This window comes from Petaurus breviceps, unplaced genomic scaffold, assembly GCF_028583685.1.
Source record: "Petaurus breviceps papuanus isolate PSGF00001 unplaced genomic scaffold, PetGlider_PUasm1.0 138, whole genome shotgun sequence".
Taxonomy (NCBI): domain Eukaryota; kingdom Metazoa; phylum Chordata; class Mammalia; order Diprotodontia; family Petauridae; genus Petaurus; species Petaurus breviceps.
The window spans coordinates 22,730,487-22,753,930 of record NW_027185694.1 but is presented as its reverse complement, the minus strand read 5'-3'; the positions used below and the strand labels follow the sequence as shown (position 1 = coordinate 22,753,930).

The window sequence follows — 23,444 nt, the reverse complement described above, 5'->3', positions numbered from 1 at the left end:
GAAAGTTCCCATGCTCAAAATCACTCCATGGCGCACTCTTTGTGGGGAGCTTAAAGGAAATGGGTTTTCTGCTTTTTTGGGTAACTTGCCAAGGCTTTCAATACAGTGCCCTGTTCTACCTAGGGAGCACTTGAAAACTATAGGCAGACTGATGGCAATCGGTTTCTAAAGTTCTGGTTAAAAGCACTCAAAATGCTAATGAATGAGTAGATCTGGCTTGTTCCATAGTCATAGTCTTGAAAAGCTGTGTGTACGTCAACTTTGTTTGGGTTGCAAGTCAATTAAGAAGCACTTATTAACGCTTTACTATGTACAAGGCACTGTGCTAAGTAAGCACTGAAGACATAACTGAAATAACTAGGTACACACACAATACATCCAAAGAGCAAGTGGGAGGTAGCCTCGGGCAGAAAGGCTGAGCAAATGGAGGGAATGGGCAACAAAGGATTTCAGAACATGGGATCTGACATGAGTCTTGCTGAAAACCAGGAAAACTAAGAGTTATATTGAGGTAGGAGGAGAGCATTCCAGGCACGGTGGCTTCGGCAGGGGTGGGGTACCCAGGGCAGAGAACTGGAGTTGGAAGATGTCATGTTGTGTGTGAAGAACGGTAAGTGGTCCAGAGTAGCTGTGTCATAGAGTGTGTGGAAGGAAGTAAAGTATTAAGAAAATTTGAAAAGTAGGAAAGAACCAGGTTATCAAGTTTTAGATCCCAAACAAAATATATTTGATCCTGGAGATTATAGGTAGCCACTGGAATTTACTGAGTGTGAGGATGTGTGTGTGTGTGTGTGTGTGTGTGTGTGTGTGAGAGAGAGAGAGAGAGAGAGAGAGAGAGAGAGAGAGAGAGGTGACAGTCAAACTTACACTTCAGGAAAATGATGGGCAGCTGAATAGAGGAAGGATTAGACTGTGGAGAAGTTGAATTAGAGACCAAATAGAAGGCTATTATTACAATAGTCCAGAAGAGAGTTGACGAGGCCCTGAATCAGAGCTGTGGCTGTGGCTACATGAATAAAGAGAAGGGGATGCATACAAGAGATGTCATTAAGGTAGAAATAATAGGCTTTGGCCATTGATTGGATATGTGGGGTGAATGAGAGTGAGGAGTTAGAGAAGATGCCTAGATTGTGAGCTTGGGAGGATAGAGATGCCATCTATAGTCACAGAGAAGTGGGGAAGAGGGGACAATAACTAATTCTATTTTAGACATGTTAAATGTGAAATGCCTAGGAAATATCCAATTCAAGATATCCAAAAGGCAGAACTGTTGCTCGGGACACGATTGGCTAGGGTCAAATATACAGAGATAATAACGGTGCCACCAAAACTGATGAAATCACCAAGTGAAATAATATAAAGAGAAAAGTATCCAGGACAGAGCCTTGGGGGATACATCCAATTATTGGGTGTGACATGGATGAAGAATCAAAAAAAGAAACTGAGAAGGAGTGGTCAGACAGGAGAATCAAAAGAGAGCATATCATGAAAATCTAGAGAGAAGAGAGGATCCAGGAGGAAAAGATGATCAAGAGGGTCAAATGCTACAGAGAATTCAAGAAGGATAAGGATTGAGAAAACACTAATAGATTTGGCAATTAGATCACTGGTACCTTTGGAGAGGGTAGTTTCAGGTGAATGCTAAGACTGGAGGTTAGATTGCAAAGAGTTTAGAAGTGAGAGGAAAGGAAGTGGAAGTACCGTGTAGAGATGGCTCTCTTAAGAAGTTTAGCTAAGGAAGAGATGAGAGATACAGGACAATAAGTAATACCTGATTGTAGAATCAGGTGAGGGTTTGTTGAGGATGGTGGACACATGGGTGTGTTTGTAGGCAGAAGGGCAAGTGCTAATAGAGAATGAAGAGAAAGAGTGAGGATGATAGCGGGGGCAATCTGATGGCTAAGATGGGGACCCCTGCTAAAGAAGACAGCAGGAGAGGGGTAGAAAGTGGAGGGGGTTTTGTTTCAAGTAGACAGGTGCTAGAGAAAGCACTGGGCGGCAGCATCTTTATCTTGACATGGGAAAGGTTAGAGTTCTAGGTTTGCCATTTACTATTCATGTGAGAAATTTGAGGCAAGAAACAGCTTTTACAGTATGTATGATCTTTGTGCCTTTACCAGAGAGAAGTGGAAGAGTGGGGACAGAGGTAAAAGGATTTTCTCTCCTCTCCCAAACCCATATCAGTCATAGAATGTCACAGCTGAACTACTTGTCCAGTAAGAGATGCCATGTCCAGCAGAATACAGAGAGACACAGGGAGAGAGAAACAAAGGGACAACATTCAAGGTAAGAAGTGTAACCTTTGGCAGCAGAGAAAAAAGTCAACTATGCTTTGAAGGAAGAATTAGCCCTGGGAGTTAAACTGCAGACAGAAGTAGGCCCAAGGAACTCTGATAAGAGACCCATCCAATAAAGATACTGCTCTAAGAGGAAGAAGAGCAAGAAGATACCACAAGAAAAGAAAGGACACTGGGGTCCCACACTTGGAGGTGTGGGATACCTTGGCATGTGTTCCTCACTACTACTGTACTTTTAGATTTGTTCCAACTCTTTCTACTTAAACTGTGTGTGTTTGTTAAATAGTGCACCTCAGGTTTGTGGAGGACAATGGTCTTACTATGCCATTTTAGTAAATGATACTGCTTTGAGTTAATTGTATCTATTGGCTCTCAAAGAAAAAGCTCATTGGTGGGGGCTCATGAGCTATAATTTCGGGAGTGAAGACCACCAGGCTATGCCTAGAACCCGAGGTAGAAGTTGTCTCTCATAAGAACCCAGCTGAGTGTGATTTGGGGAAAGAAGCTCTAGAGGAGGTACTCAATATACAAATGTGAGGGTAAAAGAAATTTTTTACACATCAGGGTTACTTAGAACAAAACCCATCTATATATGATAGACATATATTAAAGCAAAAAAGAAAGTAAACAAGTCTATTGACCCTTATAACTTATCCTAAAATTTGACCTGTCTTAATAATGGTGTCTCTACTGTTCCTCTTATAAAACTATCCAATCTCTCAAAGATACTTATCATTTGTACTACTTCAAGTTTTTTCCTGACACATTCAAAGTTTTAGTTTGCTGAATTTTATTCAATGGTTCTATGCTGTAACCTTTCATTTGAAATTAATTATTTTTCCTCACTAAGGATGACACCTTCTAAGTAGTAATAAGGTCATAAATTCAAACCATTCATGCCAGGACTCTATACAGGAATTCTGTATTGATGGAGTACCCGAAATAGTTATGGGGTACATTAAAGGGTGAGAAAGAGCATCTTCCAGTTGGGGCTATCATTAGCCATAGTTTAAAGTGTTGTTAAGAGCTCATCTCATGCCTGGACTGCTGTCATGGGTTATCTGATCTCCCCAGTTTCCAGTTTCTCCTTGGGTCAATTCAAATTGTGCAGGAATGGCAGAATGCTTTCTCTAAGACATTGCTTTCATAATATAACTCCAGTGTCTCTCTACTACTTAAGACATAGAGTCTAATATTCTTTAGCCTGGTGTTTGAGGTCTTCTACAATTTAGCCTTGGCTTTATCACCTTTATCACCTTTCATATGTGAATCCTCAGCCTGGCAAATCTGATCTACACTGTCTCTTATGCAAACCTTACACTTCACATGATCAAGGACTTGGAAATGGGTGTTTCCTTCACCAAGAATACCTCCCCCAGAATCTCTGCCTATTGAAATCCTAGCCATTCCTTAAGGCTCCAGAGAAGTCAGTTAAATGGCAGGCATTTTAGAAGTGTTTATTATGTGCCAGTTACTGTGTTCGGTGCTGGGTATACAAAGACAAAAGTGAGAAAACCCTTGCCCTTAAGGAGCTTCTACGAAACTTTCCAGGATGATTCCACCCAGAAATGATTGCCTTTCTGGTATTTTATGCTATGCTCACAGTATTTTCTGTCTGTACCATTCATATAAAATTCCTCATGTACTGCCCCTGTTATACATACTTGCATAAACACCTCACTTCCACTAGACTTAGCCTTCATCTCTCTGGACCTTAGTGCCCTCATTTGTAAAATGAAGAGACTGAACAAGATAATCGCTATAGTTCTGTACTGAGTATTTGCTGAACTGAAAGTCACAGACCTAGATAGATCAAAAGATATTGACTGAGAAAGCTTATTCCTCTAGAATTAGTACAATCTTCTCATAAATTACAGCCCTTTGGGGTGGGGGTGGGGGCTTTTCTCAATTTACAAGACTTTCTTGCACTAAAATGCTCTATAAAGAATGAAGTAGCCCCAGTAAGAGTTCTTTGCATAGACATGCAAAGAGTGTAAACAATAAGGTCTCTCCAAGGCTGGTGCCAGAACCAGTCTGGACATTTTTATAATTGCTCTGAGAAGGTTTCCACATGGAAATCTGCCTTCTTAACTGCTATCAATACTACAGCTCCCTTCCACAAAGTCAAAGCAGGCTCACCTGTGCACTAGCTGCAGGTTTTCTTGTTTTAAGCGGCTGTGCTGCTCTCCATTTGCTGCTGTGTCCTTCTCTAGTTCCGTCACTCTCTTCTCCAAGAAGATGACCTTTGCAATAAGAGGCATAAGACTGATATGAGGTGAAGAGTGAAACAGAGCCTATTCACAAGAGAGCTTTTTAGAAAAACTGAGTACAAGTTACCCACCTCCATGGTCCATTTGAGTAAAACTGAAGTATCCAATCCCTTTGCCATCAATGCAGGGTCTCACAGCAATAACTCTTTTCAGTACATGACACAACTTGGTCTATTAGCTATGCTCTATGCTTTTTTCTTGTTGTATAATAGAATTTTTGAGTTCCACATATAATTGATAGCATACTGTTTGCCTTTTCAATGGGTGGGGGAGGGACTGGAGGAAGGGACAGAATTTGGAACTCAAAATTTTTAAAAATGAATGTGAAAAATACAATTTTAACAAAAGAATTTCTGAGTTCCTTCTCCTCCATTCTGTGTTCTAAAATTTTAGCAATGCCTTTTATTTTTCCACCATAGCCATTTCCCAATATGTACGTCCTTTCACTCCCATTTAATAAAGAAATAAGTTAAAGAGAAAGGACACCTGATAGCAGGTGTAACATTCTGCTCTTGTGGGCCTCTTGCTCTCCAGTAAAAGGGAAGCATGTTTGCTCTGGGATTCCATTCTTCAGGTCCAAGCCTGGTCATTGCAATTAATCCGAGTTAGATTGCCCATAAGTGCTGTTCCTGTTTGTGTTATTGTAGTCATTATGCATCATGTCTTCATTCTGCTACTTGTTATTAGTTCACATGAGTCTTTCTGTGTTTCTCTGAATTTCTCAAACTTAGCATTTTTTATAGAACAACAGCATTATATTCCATGCAGAAGCAATAATTTGTTTAGTCATTTTCTAACCAATGGGCACTCAGTTTGCTTCTAGTTTTTTGCCACCATGAAAAGTCCTGCCATACATATTTTGCCATATATGTTCTTTCTGTCTTCTACTTTCTTGAGGGATGTTCCCAGTAGTGGTTCAAAGGATATGGGTTCAAAGGATATAAAAAACAGTCCAGCAACTTTTTTTTTTTGCAAAATTCAAAATTGTTTTCCAAAATGATTGGACCCCATCACAGTTCTATCCATAGTATACTAGTGTGCCTATGTTCTCATAGCCATTAGCTATGATTTTTGACATTTGTCATCTTTTCAAATTTAATGGGTATGAAAGATAACTTCAGAGTTGTTTAGAATTGCATTTCTGATAGAAGGTAACTTCTTAACCAAACACTAAAAAGAGGCAATTATAAATGATAAAAGGATAATCTTGATTAAATGAAATTGAAAAGCATTTGCACAAATAAAATCAATGCTAAGAAGGGGAGTGACTGTCTAGGAAATATAAATCTTAATATCAAATGATAAAGGTTTTCTATCCTATATATAGACAAATAAAAAGAAATATATATGTATATATGTATGTATATGATCAAAAACTATTCCCAATAGTTAAACGATCAAATGAAATTTTTAAAAGTTCTCAAAAGAATTGTAAATTAACAGTCATATGAATGAATGTTACAAATCACTAGTAATAAAAGAAATGCAAATCAAAACAACCCTGAAGTTTCATCTCACACCCAGCAAATTGACAAAATTCACAAATGAAGGGACCGGTCAGTGTTGGAGTGGTGTGGAAAGACAGACACACCAATACATTGCTGGTGGGAATATGAATTGGTACCACCATTCTGAAAAGCAATTCAGAATTATGCAGAGAGAGTTACTAAAAAATGTTCATATATTTTGACCCAGAGATCCCACTGCTAGGCATATACCCCAAGTAGGTAATTAACAAAAATAAAGACTCCATACATACCAAAATATTTATAGCAGCACTTTTTGTATAGCAAAGAACTGGAAACAGAGGTCTATTAATTTGGGAATGGCTAAACAAATTTTGTTATACAAATGTAATGGAATATTACTGTGCTATATAAGAATTGAGAGAAATTGATGCATACAGAGAAGCTTAGAAATATCTACATGAACTGATACAAAGTGAAGTAAAGCAAGGAAAATAATACACAATGACTATGACAATGTAAATGGAAAGAATAATTATTAAAAAATCAAAGCTGAATCTGTGAAATTATAATGACATTCATTGTATTTTTACCTAGCAGAGTGCCTGGACATAGCAGGTGATTAATAAATGCTCGTTGATGGATTAATCAATCAGTTAGACCTCTTAAATTTCATTTTGTTAGTTTCAATTCACTATTCCAAGATGACAAAATATTTTTTGAATACCAAGTCTATTATATAATATACCAGCTATATTATTAATCCTCTCTGTCAAAGTTTCAGATGATTGAAATGTCATCTACAAATTTGATAAGCTCATTCTCTCTTCCTTCTAAAATGTTAAACACAAGGCTAAGGAAAGAGCTCTGTTTCAGTTCCATAACATCCTTCAAAAACAAACATATTCCTTTTCTACACAATAGTTACAATTTCCCTCACACTACACTACTGAAAAATGAGATAACAGAATTATAAGAAATAAGCAGAGTAATGATGAAGAGGAGTTTCATTAGACATTATAAATTGATTGTTTTTTTTTAAAAAAAGGTTGTATAAATGGGGAATAGAAAAAAATCCACTTAAATTAAGGTTTGTGAAATACATAAAATTTAAGAGTAATATCATTTTATCTAAGCTTAATTTTTAAAAACATAACATGCAAAATCAAAGTTATATGTTGATACTCTGTAGTGCTAAAAAAATGGGTACGAAAACACATTTTAAAAAATAACTACCTTTAAAGACAGCATTGTATTGTAGGAGAGAGACAGCAGTGTGGTAGAGTAAAAGACACTGAACAGGGAGTGAGGAGCCCTGGTTTTAACACTGGTTCATGACTTTGAATTTCACTTTATTAAAAAAGGAAATGTCTGGATTAGATGAGCAGTATCCAACTCAAACAGAAGCAATCTCTGCAGTCCAACTACGACCAGTGGACTAGACAAACTTGGGAATACTTTCCAGTTCTAACAAAGCCAGTGTTCTTTCCATTGTATCATGCTGCCTCCTAATAGTTATGATCAGGTAAACTTAAACATGGAGATTGTGAGGGGAGGCGGACACTGGTGGAAGGTACATTGGAGTGAAGCAAAGTACTAACAAGTTCTGAGCAATCAGAAAACAGCTAGATGGTACTGAGTTTCTGGGAGTAGAAGCGATGGTAATGGGATGTGTGTGTGTGTATGTCTGTGTGTGTGTTGTGTGTCTGTGTGTGTGAGTGTGTATATGTCTGTGTGAGTCTGTGTGTGTGTCTGTGTGTGAGTGTGTGTGTCTGTGTCTGTGTGTATGTATATGTCTGTGTGTGTGAGTCTGTGTGTGTGAGTGTGTGCGTCTGTGTGTGTGTCTGTGTGTGTGTGTGTCTGTCTGTGTCTGTGTGTATGTATATGTCTGTGTGTGTGAGTGTCTGTGTGTCTGTGTCTGTCTGTGTGTGTGTCTGTGTCTGTCTGTGTGTGTGTCTGTGTCTGTCTGTGTCTGTGTGTATGTATATGTCTGTGTGTGTGAGTGTCTGTGTGTCTGTGTGTGTGTCTGTGTCTGTCTGTGTGTGTGTCTGTGTGCGCGCATGCATGGACAAGGCTGTTGAGTGATACCAAAGATAAACCACCTTCTTGAAGCTTTAGTTTGCTTAGGTTTCAAACTAAACAACGAACATGATAAAAACAGCTCACATTTATATGTAGTGATTTAAGGCTGGCAAAGTCCATCACATGAACTATCTCAATGGATCTTCACAATAACCCTGTGAAACAGATGCTGTTATTATTGTTCCCATTTTATACATAAAGAAAGCAAGGCTCAGAGATGCCAAGTGACTTGCCCAGCTACTAAGCAGGCAGGTCTTGAATCATTTGGAAAACCTCTCATCCTTCCCCTCCTTTTCTCTTTCAGAGACCATGAAGACTCCATGGTAAGGAGAAACTCTCTTAGCCTGAAATCTCCTGATAAAGAGTCAGTCTGCTTGTAGTACCAGACATTTAGAGCTAGAAAAGATCCCATAACATCTAGTCCAACCCTAAAGAAATGCAATGACTTGTCCAAGGTCACATAGTGAGTGACACTGTAACTCAGTCCCACTTTCTGGAGTCAAGCCCTCTCTAGGCTCTACCTCTCCATATATGCCTCTCCTTCAGCCTGCCCCAATCTGCCCCCTGCTCCTGTCACCCCCACCACTGAGCTCCCCCTTACTTCTACTCCCCTTTCCTACCACAGGAAAGCTGGATGTTTGAAGAAAAAGACAAGAACTCTGCAAAGCTTTGAAGGAATGTATCCAAGCTAAGTTGTGCACAGCAAGCACACAGACAGCATACCCAAAGATAATTTGAGTTGTGAGTACATTGTCTTAAGCATCATCCCCTATTTGTTCAGTCATATCCGACTCACGTGACCAAGTCCAAGGGGTTTTCTTGGCAAAGATACTAGAGTGGTTTGCCATTTTCTTCTCTGGTGTGTTACCATTTTACAGATGAGAAACTGAAGCAAATAGGGGTGAAATGATTTGCCCAGAGTTACACAGCTAGTAAGTGTCTGAGGTCAAATTTGAACTTAAGTCTTTCTGACTCCAGGCCAGGGGCTCTATCTGCTATGCCACCTAGCTGCCCCTATCATTCCCTATACCTTCTCACACTTTTTTTGCTATTTAGTAAATATCTGTCTGTAAGAGCTAAATGGATAGAAGCAGACAGATAAACCAAGAATAAAGTCACAGCGCTTCACTACAATTAGATATTTAAGCCTTAAATTATGAGACAGAAGAACAAAGGGCAATTTACATGAACATAAACATTTTAAGTATTACTCCAGGTTTCTCTCAGGTGCTGGTCTTCTGATGAAAACAAACGTCCAGGTGAAGTAATTACCTTGTCAGCAATGTCCTCATCTGTACAGTCCATAGGATCCCGAGAAGTTTCCTCCATAGCCTCTACAGTCAGGTTCCCAGTCTGATGGAGATGTCTATAATAAGAAAAAACCAAACCAAACCAAAGAAAATACTTGTTCATTAGAAAGGTGGAAAACAAAGATCCCAGTCTAATAAGTAGTTTCTGAAGCATTAGAATTTCCTAATTATTATGAGTAAATGGAGAAGTCAGGTAGGGGCTAATTTGTAGAATTTATCCAGTTTCTCCAGGGATGAAATATTCCCTTGGGGCTAAACTCTTTTTGTATGAAAGAGAAAATGACCTTTCTCACTAACATATCATTCTCTACAACCTTTTCAGCAACCTTTGGAATATCAAGTTCTTATTCTTCCAACTTGTTCTATCAGGTTGGTGGGATAAAAGAACTTTGTGCTCAGGTGTAATAAAAAAGAACATGCATCTTATGTTATGAAATGTTCTCCTCTTACTTCTCAGACTAGTAAAATATTAATTTAAGCTAGTGGCACTTTGTACACAACCTTATCATTTAAATTTATCCTTAACATATTTGTCAAGCTGCTCATTTAAAAGGTGATATTTATACCTCAGTAGGGATGCCAGAGGGAGGTTACCAATTTTAAAAGTAGTCCTACTTACACAAAGCTATGGCCATGTAATGTATGGAGAAAGCACTGGAATCATGACTGACTCTGGCTGGAATCCCAGTTCTGTTACCATTCACTCTATAGAAATTCCAGCAGATCATTTCTTCAGGGGCCACAGTTAGGTTATGTATCACACATCCTTAGGGGTGTGTGGAATGAGTGACTATTCCCTCTTAGAATATGCTATAGAAAAAAAGAAGAAAGCTGAGCATTGTTTGACATGTGTCCTAGATCTGGGGAGAGCAGATTTCAAAAGGTCCCAGAGTCTATAGAGGAAATCAGCAAGAATGAAATTATGAAGACAAAAAGAAAAATTCTGAAGTTTAATTTAGTGTTCAGCAAGCTGTTTTTTTTCTTCCACAGAGGAGTTTTTAATTCCCTCACAACAGGAAGGTTTCAGTGTTTTTCACTGTCTAGAAAGAGAGACTTGAGGAGGAGCCTTGTGATGGTAGTTTTCTGAGATTGTCATAATGGGAAATATGTTTGGCTGTGGGATTTTTAATTTTGAGGAGCTAAACCAAACAGGCAGATGTTTTAGTATATAAGGAAAAGTTAACTCCGTTCCAGTGTGAGATTGTTATAAAATTCTGATTAAGAATATGGTACAATAAAAAGAACACTTGGATTCAGATCTTGTCTCTGATACTCACTCTACGTGACTTTGCTGTTCCTCACACAAAACCTTCCATTTCACTTCCCATCTCCATGTTTTTGCACCAACTGTCCTCCATTAGACAGCAAAGCTCTTGGAGGGCACTGATTGGGTCTTACATTTTTAATTTAATTTACTGATACTTTTTTTTTTTTTAAAGCAATCAGGGTTAAGTAACTTGCTCAAGGTTACACGGCCAGGTGGCTCAGTGAGTAAGAACACTGGCTCCAGTGTCGGGATGACCTGGATCAAATCCGGCCTCAGATACTCAGCACCACACCCAGAAATAACTGGCCCTGTAACCTTGGGCAAGTTACTTAACCCCAATTGCTTTAAAAAAAATTTTTTTAAAATATATATATTCTCCCCAAATAGTTAAGGAAAATATTCATATAAAGGAAAGATATGTGCCTATAACTTTGATAACACAGAACCACCACTCTCTGTTGTATGTGACCCAAGCTTTCTGGTTTCTCAGAGATGTCTTTTTTCTTTGTTGTAGTAATCGACAGATATTTTTCTTTTGTCTCTTCTTTTTTCATTCTGTAGCACTTCCTTCAAGACTTGAATGAATGCTACATATATACATCACTCATTAAATTGCTAAAATATTCTACTGCATTCATATGTTCACCAGTTCCCAATCACTGGACATATATTCTGTTACTAACACCAAGAAATGTATAAAAGTGTTCATAGCAGGATTTGTGAATAGAAGAATCTACAAAATCATGTCCAACCCTAGAAAATGGCTGACCAGACTTACACTTTTCAATGGTATGGTAGATGATGGCAGATGAGCCGAATGGATTCTCAGTGAAGACTTGCAAAAGTAATGAATGCCTCACTTTCTTGGGTTGTTTTGAGAGATACTCATTTGCCTGAAATATCAAGTATCTAAAAATGTGATTGTATTTCTTTTTTTTTTTGTTTGTTTGTTTTTTGGAGGGCAATTGGGGTTAAGTGACTTGCCCAAGGCTAGTTTTTGTGTTAAGTGTCTGAGGTCAGATTTGAACTCAGGTCCTCCTGACTCCAGGGCCGGTGCTATATTCACTGAGCCACCTAGCCACCCCCTATTGTATTTCTTAAATAGGATACAGTAAGACTATTTATTTGCTTTGGTAATTGGTGTAGCTCACTGATTTTCTAAATTTGATTTCTTCATAAAGATCCTAAATAAGAAAGACAGAAAAAAGTTTATATGCACCTAACTAGAAAGGAAAATTAACTTGGTTTTGCCATTTTTTTTTAAAGCCACATCATTTAAAGCCACATAACTTAAAAGTTAGCTATAAGTTATTATTTTCATGTGGACTCTAAGTCGCTTTTTTAAAAAAGTAATAATAATCATCCCAATCAACAATAACTATAAAGATTGTTCTTAATAATTATAGTCCACAAAAAGTAAACATGTCATAGAATCTCTAGCCCCTAAAGGAAAGCAAGTACACAGAGAGTTTAAGACCATGAAGTATTATAGAATGTTTCTTATAGCAGACACACTTATCTTTCTAAAGAGTCATTATAGCAACAATTCAGCCTGCTGGCTAAGGGTTAAATGTTTGCTGAACTGATCTGGGCCCTTTAACAGGACCTGGGTTTGCATTTTAGTCCCAATGCTTACTAGCTTGTTAGCTTGGATAAGTCACTTCACCAGAGTAAGTCTCAGTTTCCTTATTCAAAAACAAAGTTATAGGGGCAGCTAGGTGGTGCAGTGAATAGAGCACCAGCCCTAGAGTCAGAAGGACCTGAGTTCAAATACGGCCCCAGATACTTAACATTTACTAGCTGTGTGACCTTGGGCAAGTCACTTAACCCCAACTGCCCTACCTTCCCCCCTCCAAAAAAAAAAAGCCACCCCAAAGTTATTGGCCTATATGATCTCTAAGGTTCCTCTCAAATTTTAAACCTTATGATTATCATAAGCCATGTTATAACAATGTAAATTTTTGAGAAGTTTCCTTGTGAAAGGGAAAGAGTTGACCTCAACAATTACCCCATCCAATTTAAAGTAACTAAAAATATGTCCCATCTTGAGACTTTTACTTGACTGAATCAATCAAAGGCATTAGACTAAGTGCAAAAAAGTCCTTGATCAATTTAGATATCCTTTAAAGAACTGGAGTGACATTAAACAGAAGTATATTTGGATTTGTTGAGCAATTTCTTGGAAGTTTAGAACCCAAGGAATTCAAATGTTTAGTAGCTTAGTTGTAGAAGCCTCTAATCAAGTGCAAGAAGGAATCTGTTAGTAAGATGGAGGAAGAAACATCTTGTCCTCATTCTCCTCTCCCTCCCTTGACCAGGGGAGTAGCTTGTGACCTTTGGAGGGTCAGGGGACTTGCAACTTTTTCACTGGCATCCTAGCAGTTTCCGTGGGCCATCAGCAGCTGACAGCAATGACAGACTGGACTCCAAAAAGAAAGGCAGGTTCAAGGCTCTTCAAGGAGCCAAGGTAGAAATGTTACTATATAGCTAAAGGGCACATCCTGAGGCACATCTCGCCAAAGAACTTCTAGGATCTGCTCTTTAGTTTAAGTTCATTTTTTCATGGACCCTATATAAATTAGTGACAGAGTGTGTTACAGACTGGGGGCGGGGGAGGGAGGGCAGAGGGAAAGGATATTTTGTAACAAGAGTTCATACTATAACACCCTGGCAAAACATCCATTTCTAAAAACTAATTAATTATGCTTGACTGATACTAAGTAACAATGGGGGAAAGCATACTGTTTGGAGCTTATATGCTATAGCATTTTAAAAATAATCCCCCCCAACCCCACAGGGCTACTGATAGCAGCTGAGCAATGGGCCTTGACCTACCAGTAAGAGCAGCGATCAGGAAAGTATGTCCAGAACTATTCTTGAACTTTTTTTTTCTTTAGGATTTACTTGGTTAAAGGTGTTTATCAAGTTTACAAAAACTTGGTCTTTTTTTTAATACAGTTTGTGTTTTGGTCCCTAGGGACCAGAGGAACAAAGGAAAAAGAAGTTTAAATTTATAGTTGCTATACTGAAAATTACATCAAACAATGTTCCTTTTGAAAAAGTTAATATTACTGAAAATAAAAACATACCTCTGATCGTTGCCATATGAGTGAGCACTTTTGGTCTTCCCTTCACTGAAGGAACACCTACTTATTCTTCCTCTACAATGGGGAGGCAGTGTAGTGAAGAGTGGAGAGACTGCTGAACTCAGAACCACAGGGCCCGACTGAATTTCAGCTCCACCGCGTACCTTGGGCTAGTTTCCCCATACATTAATCAGTCTGTGGATCATCTAGGCCCTGGTTATTTCTCCTTCCCAGCTAACCATATTTTCAATTGTTTACTAACATTTTTTCCTATGGGGTAGATAGAGGACAAAACTTAAATGACTATTATCTCTTTCCAATTTTACTATTTGTGGACACTTCAGGTAAAAAGGAGTGATTGGTTGGGGATAATAGGGAAAGAAAAGAAATTGAAGATATGGTCAAAATAAGGTTTTCAGATAGTCTTCAAACATCAGTTCTTTCTACTGTTCTTGTCTTTTATCCCCACAGATAACTGAGAATTCCCTTCACTTCAAAAATCCTTAAAAGTAAGAATTCAATTTTCTAGTGTCATTCGATTAACTGATTTAAATAAAACAAATAGTTTGATACCTTATGAATAATCAACTTTAAATTGACTATCTGTTTTAGGGAATGCTGACAGTCAAATGAAATTACTCTCAATGTGAATATCTACTGATTATGTGCCTCTGTGTTAGTGATGACTAAGTTTAAGGCCAGGATATCACCAATTATTAGAAAGGTGCTGCCTAATTAAAAAAAAAACTAAAATTAATGATGTTAATTTTAAAATTAAAATATTATATACAGCCCCAATCGAACAATGATAGAGTACCATAATTAAAAAAAATCAGTTGTCCCTGCTGTGCAGTTATGGTAAGGGGAAATCTATGTTAATCTTATTACTCATTATGAAGTGAAATTAAATCAAACATGATAGACCATGGCAGATGGTCAAAGTAAAAAGAAACACCACAAAACCACATTTTAAACTGGCTAAGTCTTTTTGTTGAGGTTTTCTACAGGACCCAAGAAGTAAATTTGGAGTAAGACAGAGATAGCCCTTGTGGCATTGAAGAAAGCAGTCCTGGAGGAGCAGATGATCCTGAGATTAACATGAACTAAGAATGGAATGATATGCCATTGTATTATCAAGATTTCAATTCTATTTTCTATAGCTCTTGGTATAAAGGTAGCAAATCTACAGTTTCAACACTATTGTGTTAAATTCTAAGGAAACTGGGAGTAAATGTTTTTGCTACCATTTTACTTGCAAAAATGTTTTGCAAGTAAGTTTTCCAATGCAACAAAATCCTATAACACAAACAAGTATGCACATATAACTAGATGAATTCAAGTCTAAACTGGCAGTACTTAGAAATATCTTTTAAAAGTTTTACCAAATTAAACCAAAATTTTAAAAGTCCTCTGCAGTTTTCTGGTGGTCAAGGGTGTGGAATGAAAATACTTTAAAAGGAGAAATCATGCACTTTAAATAACAATGAGTATTAGAACAACATTTCTTTTAAAAATGGATAATAAAGTATTTGCTTACCTTGCTACCTTCTTACTGGAGAGTCGTTTATTTGGACTGTGAAATGAACAAAAACAACAGGAAAACAGAGTCAGGAAAACTGACAGAGAAAAGCAAAAGGAAACAGGAAATTCAAACTAGAGAGATATAGGGATGGGGGCATATCCTTACGAAATGGTATAAACACAGGCATGCATTATTCAGCTTTTCAATGACAGTATCCATGCAAAGTCCTATGTTAGGCCCCCTCTTACAAATAAGCATAAAAAAGACTAATAAATCCGCTGAGATCTCTGCAGTTAACACAAGCATTAATGGCTGGCTTATTTTAGTTCTGAAATGGATCTTTACCCAAAATAGCAATAACAAGACCAAGTTAGGATAATTCAGTCCACTGGCTGTACTAATTCACCTGACAGAATCATCAAAAGGTGCTTAGCTCGAAAGAAAGACATCCAAATATTCTGGCAGTGAGAAACCAGGTAATCAGAATGGATAACAACACACAGTCATAAAAACAAAAAAGGGAACCATGACTGGAGTGTTATACTTCAAATAATTTACCAATTCAGAAGAATTTTATTTTAACTTAACCAACGTTTTTCACAATCACTTGAGATAACTCTATGGTGGTTTTCTAATTGTTATTCATTTTTACTACTTGCACTATAGTAAACATAGCAACCTAATTTTATAGTTAGAACAGTTAACCATCTACTAAAGACCATTACCCATCTACTTAAACCAAATGATTCTGTCAGTCAGATAGGGTTTTCTTTCTCTTTAAAAAGAAACAAACTACCAACATTTTACAACTTACCTTTCCTACTAGTTGGTGCTTCTTTCCTTCTAAACTCATCTTCTGTCATTTAACTACTAATATTCTACTGAATGCTTTAACAATGAACAATACTTACTCTAAGTCTAGTCATTTATTGATAGTTTCTTATTCTAGTATGTGTAAAAAGTCTGTTATCTCTAACAATTAGAAAGATGAAATCATGATTACTGATATATTGATAAGTTAGATCTCCTAAAATTCATTTACATGAACAAAAAAACACACAATACCACATCATTCTTTGGCTTAATTATTTAGGACATAACTGATCTGTGTAATTTATAAAGATAAAGTAGCAAATTAATTTAGGGAATTTACTTGTATGCCATTTTTTTTACTTTATATGACAACTTTTCTACCAACCTGCCTGTTCCCCTTTCTTCTAACCATCAGCTAGACTCACTAAATATAACATCATCAAAAATTCAAGTGTAATTTACTAACCTTTACACTTTAGTAAATTGGTTGCCATCCAATTAAGAATCTTTATTATTTGAGGCTGCAATCCTAAGTATGTCACTTTTAAACTCTCAGTCAAATAAAATATTTCTGGAAAATTCCAATAAGATGAATGGGTTTATAGTTATTTTTTGAGTTTACAGTAAGTGTTAGAATAGATCCTGAATATTCTACAACAGAGTTAGACTAAGTCAAACTTTTTCATCTTCACACAATTCAATGAGATGGAATTCCAGCCTAAGACAATCATTTGTTTCATTCCAACTTTTATTAAGCCTCTACTCTATATGCAACGCACCATATTAGGTACGAAGGAGGCAGAAGTTTGTTTTTTTAAGGTTCCTTTCATTTACTAGCAATGTCTTTAATCATGGCTATGTAGTCACTGGCAAAATGTATTATTTCCTAAGATTTTATTATGAAAAAAATCATTAACCCATTCCCATGAATTAAAACACTGCTTTGCCAAGGGGAATACGTGGTTGAAAAGAGTTCTAATGCAAGCTAAGTAAGATTAATTTGTAAACCAAATTATATTAAATTAACCCAATTTACTTCTTATAAAATTATGCATTATTCTCTGCTTCTGTCCTCCTTAGAGTTTAGCAGAGCTTTGTGCAAATAACTATTACACACTTACCAACAAATGTTATAATGGTGATCATAACTATCTCGAGAGATATGGTTCTAACTCAATTTTATTCCAAATGTGGTGAGAAAATGTATAATTTTTTAGTTATGCATAGCATAGCATGGATTCAAACTGCAAACACTACAGAATGAGGTGTGAAAGCCTGATTTCATATTCACTTTCAAAGGAGGCTGACATACCTAGACTGGAAATTATTAAATAGCATCTAGCACAGTGATCTGCACATAGTAGAAACTTAAAATCCATTTGGTGACTAAAACAAATGGATAATTTTGTCCTCGAACCAACTATTTCAACTTCTATTTTCTTGGTTTTCTGGGTGAACTTCCTTTTTTTCTGCTAAGTCGATTCATTACAGTCATGGCATGACTAATTAGGTCATGTAACCAGGGCACAGTGAACTTCCAAGTTAGAAAGAACTGATCTCTAATCCTATTTCTGATACTCACTAGCTATACAACCCTAGGTGAATCAATTAACCTCATTATCTATAAAATGGGAATAATAGGAACACTTAATAACAACATAGGGTTGCTGTAAGAGTCAAATGAGATAAAGCATTTAAAGCATTCTGCAAACCTCAAAGTGTTATATAAATGGAATATTATTTTATGAACAACACTGCAGTAGGGGTCATGTTCTCTTCTGCCTTCTATTTCTTTAACAGGTACCTATGTCCAATGGATGAAATTCCTATTCTTCATGCCGCAGGTTTCCATAAATTTCAAATTCTGTTGTCCATGCAAAACACTCAACTGTCTACTACTCCTGCAGCCTATATAAGCCAGAAGAATCACCAAGGGTTTCCTGATGAAATGCTAAACTCACAGAATTGTTGGAACTGAAAGAAACCATCTAATCTAACCTTCTCATTTTACAGGAACACCCCAAATAATGTTACATCAATAATGCTATTCAAATGTTATAGATAACTTTCCTAACACTGATGTTGCATCTTTGGGACAACAATCTAAACCTGGTAACACAAGATCATAGATTTGGAGTTTGAAAGGGAACTCAGAAGTCATCTACAGCTCATTTAGAAATTAGGAAACTGAGGCCCAGACTGATTAAGTAACTTACCCAAATTCACACAAGTGAATAATTGGCAGAGTCAAAATTCTCCAAATCTGTCATTCTTTATGCTGTATTCAATTATGATGGTTCAGTTCTCACCTCTAGCTCCCCTCCCTCGGTCTCCCAAACTATTCTCCTACCTAGGCCTAACTCCAATTTTCCCTGCCTACCCTTTGGTATAATGGTTTCCAAAAGGAGATGGTGTTACCTGCCATGGTCCTTGAACCTATTTATCAAAATCCCAGTTCTACCCACTTAGGTCAGCTATGGAATTAACTATTTTCTGTAATGCTATATTATCTAGTATCATTTTTTTTTCTGATCTGTGCAATGAATGACATTAGGTAGGATATACTAAGAGAAATGTGGCAAACAAATCCTAAGGCAGAAAAGCATCTTGCCTGAGGCCTGCCAGAGGTGGCCCTAGAACCCAGGTCTCCTGATTCCTCATCCAGTGCTCATTTCATCATGTAACCCATTCCGTCAACCTGGTCTGTTCCTCTCCTCACAACAGACTTACTACTTCTACAAATGACTGGTAGAAATATCCATGTGAACTTAAATATCCATACTATTACCACTCTTATTATCCTGCTATAGTTTTTTCAACCCATTTTTAAAATGTCTTCATGACTCTTCCTGTATAAACAGTAGTATCAGAGTTAAGACTTTAACTAAAAAAAATCCTTAGACGCTATAGGTAAAGGCCATGGGCTATAAATAATCAGAAGAAATTTATAGGTAGGCTCTAATTAGAACTCAGACAAAGTGCCAGTGTGTGATATGTTCTAAATTTAATTATATCAGTTTAGTTGCAACTAAAGATCAACAAGTGATTCCACCTTTGCCTAACAAAGAACAACAAAAAAAAGGATATAAAAGAAATTGGGAGTGATTTCCAAGAAAGAAAAAAAGAAAAAAAATTAGATATACTTAAGAAAGCATTATGAATGACTTCTAATATTTTTGCAGCCAATAAGAATTTACCTTTATTTCAGGCTCAGTGTACATGGATTGACTATGCCTGAAGAATATTCAGCATCATTAGCAGTATTATTCTTGCATACAAAAATCTAAATCTAAAATATGAACTACAAACAAGTTTTTTTTTTTAAGTTGAGAAGTGCCTGTAAAAGGAAAAGTTCTAAAGAAATCTAACTGCAAGGTGATAATACTGGGAAGGTTTTGATTTGAACTAGAGTGAGAGTTAAGGAATGAGAGAAGAAAACAGATAACTCATAAATGAAAGGAAAAAGAGTTGAATCTGGTACCACTGGATTTGCTGCTGAAACTCAGACTTTTTCTTTTAAACACAGAGGTTAAAAATCAAAGCTGAATTTTTAATGACTAAAGCCAAAGGTAGTCTTAGTAAGATCTATTCAAAACAAGACCTAATTTTGAGTGCAGATATATTTTATTTTACATAAGTACATTCCCTAAAATTTCATGTAAACCAAGTTTTTGCTAATAATAGCCAGCATTTATATAGTGCTTTAAGGTGTGCAAAACAGTGACATGAATTAGGTTTATAATTATGTTGTATGTTAACTAGATAGCTATTTAAACAAATCCTATATGGAAAAATAGGTCCTTTTGCAACATGAAGAACGAAACAGTTCAAATAAATGAAATAATTCCCTAATTTATCTGCTTGGCAAGTCCAGATTTGCCTGTATTGGATTTACCTCAGTAGGACAGTCTAGTAACAACTGTTATCCACAGTAACTAGGGGGAAAATGACTCTTAGGCTGCATCATGCAAAGCATAATGAAGAAAGGATGAATTCACTAAACACAGAACCAACAACATGCAAAGGGGCTGCGTCAGGTGTAAAGGGAAGATTCCCATCACCACTTATACTCTTATCTTTAATTGGAGACTCAGAAATTCAGGTGTTCATGAGCAAGAGTCACAGGGTGCATCCTAAGTTACAGTGAGAACACACTGGTTCACGTTTTGACCAATTTAAACAGACTATCTAAGATGAGAAAATGCCAAGTCAAGTAACTAAATAACAGACAATGAGCATATCCCTTTCTCCTTAGAAAAACCAAATACCATGCCACTCACTGAACCAATTACCTATTCATTTCAAGATCATTCAGGCGAGCAGAAAGATCCTCAAGGCGGTTGATTTGTTTGTGGCACTGGCTACAGTAAAATTCAAACGCCTCATCAGTGAGAATGCTGTGCAGTTTTGCAGCAAGTGGGTTGGTACTAGAGAAATCAGAAGTGTCAGTTTAGGAGAAGAGTTTGGATCAGTACAGTTTTATCGCTGTGGCTTTCATAAGTTTGTGTCTGAAGACTAACAATGGAGCAAGTACACAAGAGCGTTAGTGTAGCATAAAAACTATACGAATGTGATATGTAGCCTGGTTTAGTAAGCAAAAAAGGGATTTATCAAAAGTATCTGTCCAATTTTCATAAGTTGTTTGAAAGTAAAACATTCTGCAGTTCTCCGACTTTATTTTTAAAAGATATGAAAAGAAATAAAAAGGTAGATACTATAACCCACTTTAGTTTTGCAGTCTAATATCTTTAATAGACCCAGTATATATTGTACCAAAAAAAAAAGCATGCCAACATCTGCAGCTTCAGGATGAAGAAATCACCCTGGAGAATGATCTATCAATAAACATTTATTAAGTATTTACCATGTAGCACTGTGTTAAGTTCTAGGAATACAAAAAGAGGCAAAATACAGTTCCAACCCTCAAGGAACTTACAATTTAATGGGGGAATAGATGTGTCTGTATACACACACATGCACACATGTGTTATATAATATATGTATATACACATATATGTATGTATACAAATATATGCATATATATCTATACTTATGTACACTCACATATCTATACTTGAAAAGATCCATCATTTCACCAAGGCCAGTATTCCCTCCAATGATGTATATAATATGACCCTCAATGCCTTTAGCAGACTTAGCAAACTATCTTCATGAATTTCTGTGGTTAAATTTTGGAAATTTGACTTCTGGAAAGACTCCAAACTTATTTGCCTGGTCCTTGGGTAAGAGGCATACACAGGCTTTCAGCTGGCCCCCGTGGTAATGCCTGTCTGAGCTTGTGCTCTGTCGGTACAGACCGAGAACCCAGAGCTACCTCCATGCCATGATGAGTCATCAGTGTAGAACTTTGGTAAAAGATTATATAGAACATATAGGGGCACACACATAAAATAGCACCTGGCACTTATAAAGGACTTTACAATATATGAAAGCACTTTAGAGACATTATTTCATTTCCTTCTCACAAGAATCCTTTGAAGTACTAAGAACAGAGCATAAGATCATACATATAGAGCTGATGGGGACCCTAGAGGCCACTGAGTTTGATTCTACCGCTCAATGTATAGATGAGGAAACTGAGACTCAGGGTTGTTAAGTAACTTGGTCAGGGTCATAAAGGTAATTTCAAGGGTGGAACTTGAACCCAGGTCCTCTGACTCATTAAATTCCCATTTAATGGATGAGAAAACTGAGGCAGGGAAGCTAAATGACTTTGGCAAGGTCTCACAGCTATTAAGTGGCTGGGCCAGGATTCAAACTCAGGTCTTCCAATTCCCAATCCACCATAACCACTACATCACAACTACCATATAAACATATACATATACACATGCATGTAAGTAGGGATGGATATGTGTGTGCATAGGGTAGGGGGAGGTAGCCATAGTGCTACAGTGCCACCAAGACCTAAGTTCCAGTCTCACCTGTAACACACTGTTGGGTAATTATGGGTAAGTCACTTATCGACCCAGTGACCCAAACCCCCTCCAAGACTCTAAGTTAAATAGCTATAGATCAGCTTTGGTAGAAGGATTTTTTTTTTTTAATTGGAAGTTCCCTACACCAATAAAATCACAGGTATGGATAGTTTTTTTTTTTTTTGCTTTTTAGAGGGCAATTGGGGTTAAGTGACTTGCTCAAGGTCACACAGCTAGTTTTTGGTATTAAATGTCTGAGTCCGGATTTGAACTCAGGTCCTCCTGACTCCAGGGTCAGTGCTCTATTCACTGTGCCACCTTGCCAGCCCAAGTCTCAATTTTTTAAAAGAGACTTCATATTCACAAGATGGGCGAGGTATAGCTGGTCTGAAAAGGATCAGGATTTAGTGGACTTCAAACTCTATATAATAACTATATAAGCCAGCGATTTGAAATGGCAGCTGAAGAAGCCAATATCATCTCAAGAAAAGGGCAATTATAAGGATAAGGGTCATCCCACTGTACTGTGCACTGAAGTACTGGGTCTATACTGTCATGCTCTCAATTAGGAAATGGTAGAAAAGACTTGCCCAGGGACAGTTCCAACTTTGCCTCTGTATCTCCAGTATCTAGCCCAGTATATGGCATATCATAAGTATTAGCAAATACTTGTTGAATGGTTAAAGAAACTGGGGATCTTGAGTCTTTAGCAGGGAAGGCATGGGGGACATGACAACTGTCTTTATGTATGTGGACTGTCACATGGAAGAGAAAATTAACTTCTGCTGGGCCAGAGAGAGCAAAATAACGAACAGTGAGCAGAAGTTTCAAGGGGGTGGGGGAGAACAGACAGAGTTAGGATCAACATCAAGAAAAACTTCCAAATAGTTCAAATGGTTCGAACTGGACAAAAGTGGAAGAGGCTGCCTGGGGAGGTGGTAAGCTCCCCTTCATGGGAGCTCATAAAGCAGGAACTGGATGATCACCTTTGTGGTAGGTTGTAGAGCAGATTGTTGTTCAGGTACAGGTTAGACTAGATAACTCTGATGTCCCTTCAAAGCTAAGATTCTGCGAGCCTGGCTCCAGCATCTGCCTGTGGGTCTGCTCTATGACAATGAGCCTAGTTAAGAAGGAGGCTCATCACTAGATGACTGGCCACAGCAATTAAAGAAAACTGCTTGCTAAAGCACTGTAGGTTTTCAATCTGCATCAAGGGAAGGAATACTCATGCCAAGAGAATGGATCTTCTGAAGAAATCAAGTAATACTTTACAATTAAATTTTTAATTATTTTTTCCCAATCAATGAAAAGCTACTTTTTCCCTCTGCCCCCGCCACCCCTCACTGAGAAAGAAAGAAAGAAAGAAAGAAAGAAAGAAAGAAAGAAAGAAAG

General features: G+C 37.3%; 1 protein-coding gene across 2 annotated transcripts in view; it reads right to left on the bottom strand.

Annotated features, from left to right (window-relative positions):
- Nucleotides 1-23,444, bottom strand: part of RAB11FIP3 (RAB11 family interacting protein 3) — a 172,284-nt gene that overhangs the window by 20,553 nt on the left and 128,287 nt on the right. Inside the window, exons 6-9 of one of the 2 annotated variants that reach the window (XM_069107918.1) lie at nt 20,406-20,540; nt 15,316-15,351; nt 9,388-9,481; nt 4,437-4,540 (exon numbers count right to left, since the gene is read on the bottom strand). In XM_069107918.1, coding sequence (XP_068964019.1) covers nt 4,437-4,540; nt 9,388-9,481; nt 15,316-15,351; nt 20,406-20,540 — 369 coding nt within the window. The remainder of the gene's footprint in view (nt 1-4,436; nt 4,541-9,387; nt 9,482-15,315; nt 15,352-20,405; nt 20,541-23,444) is intronic. The other variant, XM_069107925.1, reaches the window with a different exon arrangement.